This window comes from Grammomys surdaster, unplaced genomic scaffold (genome assembly GCF_004785775.1).
Source record: "Grammomys surdaster isolate TR1022 unplaced genomic scaffold, NIH_TR_1.0 125621, whole genome shotgun sequence".
NCBI classification, from domain to species: Eukaryota; Metazoa; Chordata; class Mammalia; order Rodentia; family Muridae; genus Grammomys; species Grammomys surdaster.
Genome location: NW_021620462.1, coordinates 1,926,632 through 1,929,775, shown reverse-complemented (window position 1 = coordinate 1,929,775; position 3,144 = coordinate 1,926,632). Strand labels below are relative to the sequence as shown.

Below are 3,144 nucleotides of genomic sequence, written 5' to 3'. Positions count from 1 at the left end.
GAGTGCTGCTTCATGGCTTGTTTCAAGGCTCATATTCAGGTTAGCTACCTTTCTTAAAACAACAAGGACCACCTTGCCCGGGATTGACACCACCCAAAGTGAGCTGGGCCCTCCTTATCAATCATTAGTCAAGAAAATACCCCATAGACTTGCTGTGGTAGCTTGGAGAAGAATGTCCCCATGGGCTCTTATATTTGAATACCTGGTCCTCAGTTGGTGGAACTGTTTGGGAAAAATTAGGAGGTGTAGTCTTGTTGGAGGTTTGGCCTTGTTGGAGGAGGTGAATTACTGGTGGTGAGCTTTGAGGTTTCAAACGCTCATTCCATCTTCAGTGTCTCATTGTTATAGATCAAAATGTAAGCTCTTAGCTAATGCTCCAGCATCAAGCCGGCCTGCCTGCTGCTGTCTTCTTGTTATGATGGTCATGGACTTCTGGTATTCTGATCACCAAATTAAACATTTATCTGTTGCTTTGGACATGGTGTCTTATCATACCTTTAATAAAGTAACTAATATATTTTCCCTCAAGCCAATCTGATAGAGATAATTCCTCCACTGAGGTTCCTCTTCCCAATGACTCTTATTTGTGTCAAGTTGGCAAAAACTAATCAGCACACCAACATACTCGAGGCTATGGGTTTGATCCCCAGCATTACACCAAAGAGGACATGGTGGCATTTATCTGTAATTCCTGTATTTGGGAGGTAAAGTCAGGAGAATCAGAAGTTCAAGGTCATCCATGTCTCTACAATGAGTTTGAGACTAGCCTGGGCTACGCTAGATTTTGTTTCAAAACAATAAAAATGATTACAATAATATAGAAAATTCCTATCATCTAACAACATGGGAGCCATGAAAGTGTGATTTCTCATTTTCTGTGGTGAGAGTGGGTAAATAAATTTGCTGTGTGGCCAGCTACATAAAAAATAGAGCACAGGGTGTAGGAGCTACTTTCCAGAGTGCCAAGAGACAAAATCCCACCTGAATAAGGAAACACTGAACCAGGAATCATGAAAGCCAAACCCAAGCTCTGCTACTTTCAAGGCAGGGGAAGGATGGAGTCGATCCGCTGGCTGCTGGCTGCGGCTGGAGTGGAGCTTGAAGAAGAATTTCTTGAGACAAGAGAACAATATGAGAAGTTGCAAAAGGATGGATGCCTGCTTTTTGGCCAAGTCCCTTTGGTTGAAATGGATGGGATGCTGCTGACACAGACCAGGGCCATCCTCAGCTACCTCGCTGCCAAGCACAACTTGTATGGGAAGGACTTGAAGGAGAGAGTCAGGATTGACATGTATGCTGACGGCATCCAGGATCTGATAATGCTGATTGCTGGGGCTCCATTTAAAGCCCCTCAGGAAAAAGAGGAAAGCTATGCTTTGATAGTGACAAAAGCTAAAACCCGTTACTTCCCAGCGTTTGAAAAGATTTTAAAAGACCACGGAGAGGCTTTTCTTGTTGGGAACCAACTCAGTTGGGCAGACATACAGCTGCTAGAAGCCATTTTGATGATTGAAGAACTCCTGTGCTGTCCGACTTCCCTCTGCTGCAGGCATTTAAGACAAGAATCAGCAACATTCCTACAATTAAGAAGTTCCTGCAACCCAGAAGTCAGAGGAAGCCACCTCCAGATGGCCACTATGTTGAGGTGGTCAGGACGGTCCTGAGGTTCTAGTGGCAGCATGTTTTAAGGTGGCTACTGCAAGGATCCAATCACAGCATTGCTATAGGCCAGCTGCAGAACATTCCAGAAGCAAGGTGTAGAGCCCAGAAGTAAAGGTCTTCGAACAACAAAATCCACAGTGACCTACAATGACAAATGCCAATTAAATACAGTGAAAAACTGAAAAAAAAAATAGAGCACAGAACATCACACACACCACACCATAACTGATAATAAAAGCTGCATTATTTTATTTTATTTTATTTTATTTTAATTTTATTTTATAGAGTGGCTGTGCTCATTGGGAAAAGATACTGTGAGAAAATGTGATGAGACATACCACCAGAAGCACTTAATTACACACACACACACACACACACACACACACGGGGGGGGGAGGGGGAGTATGAACCCATCATCTAATTATAAAGTTAGCTCTACAATCTTGATGACTTTATGATATCACAATAATACAATTGCCGAACAGTGCATTTCTCAGAGTTTATCTCCCATCACTAGCAATGCTCATACTTACACTTAATCATTCACATACATGTAACCCAATCAGCCCACCAGTACTCTGAGCCATAGCTATGCAGATTCAGATCCAACTCCTGCGGATCTGTGCAATATCTAGCCATGCTCTATTACCTCTGTATTCATCAGGCTCACCCAGACCCCTTGGGTTTATTCATAGACATCCACATGTAATTGCAGTTTTGCTTTCCTCAAACTAAATGGCTGTTTGTTACATAGAGACCTTTCTGGGTGAGTACTGTGTACTTTGGGATATGAGGAAGCCTTTGGTATGTCACAAACTGTTTTAGACTTCATGTATTGGCAGCAGCATTTGTATTAATTATTTATTGAGGAAACACTTTGCATTTAAAGAGCTGCACATCTGTGCCTACTGGAAGAATTGATGTGCGTTGCTATGTCAGCATTTTACTTCATTTATGATGCAGGATATAGACAGTGCTCATGGCATGTACAGTTTCAAGGACCCTCCGAAAAAATGCCATGGCCTGGAAGCTGGAGCTTCTGAGGTAAAAGAGTGCTAATGAGCACGGAAGCAGCATCCAGGGTTTTTTGTTTGTTTGTTTCCTCTCCTCTCCTCCCCACTGGTAGTGGGGAGAAGCCAAGCGAGTGGCAAGAATGTAATGCCTTCCTCTCACAGGAGCTGCTTCTGTCTGGAAGCCTCAGTATAACTGTATTCCAATTTAGCTGCGTTGTGTGCTCTCTCCTCATGGACAAACCCCATTTGCAATATAGACCTTAGCTTGCAATTAATAGGAACCGATATCTAGAGAATGTAATCCATTATCTCCCCAGCAGTGATCTGCTCACCTCCAGGATTTCATTTCACATTTGAAAGTCCCTCAAGATGCTAACATGTCAAGAATTTTCTGAAGATGAAAAAGGATCATTTAGGGAGTTCTGTCAGAGGTGGGGAAGGGCTTGCAGGAATCTGAGGGAGAAGATCT

The 3,144-nt window shown here is 43.0% G+C and overlaps 1 protein-coding gene across 1 annotated transcript; it reads left to right on the top strand.

Annotated features, from left to right (window-relative positions):
- The first annotated feature begins 1,010 nt into the window (after positions 1-1,010).
- LOC114638723 (glutathione S-transferase alpha-4-like) lies at positions 1,011-1,672 on the top strand. Its single transcript, XM_028787298.1, is given in 2 exon segments — positions 1,011-1,515; positions 1,518-1,672. Coding segments are annotated over 2 exon segments (660 nt in total).
- Positions 1,673-3,144: the final 1,472 nt, after the last annotated feature.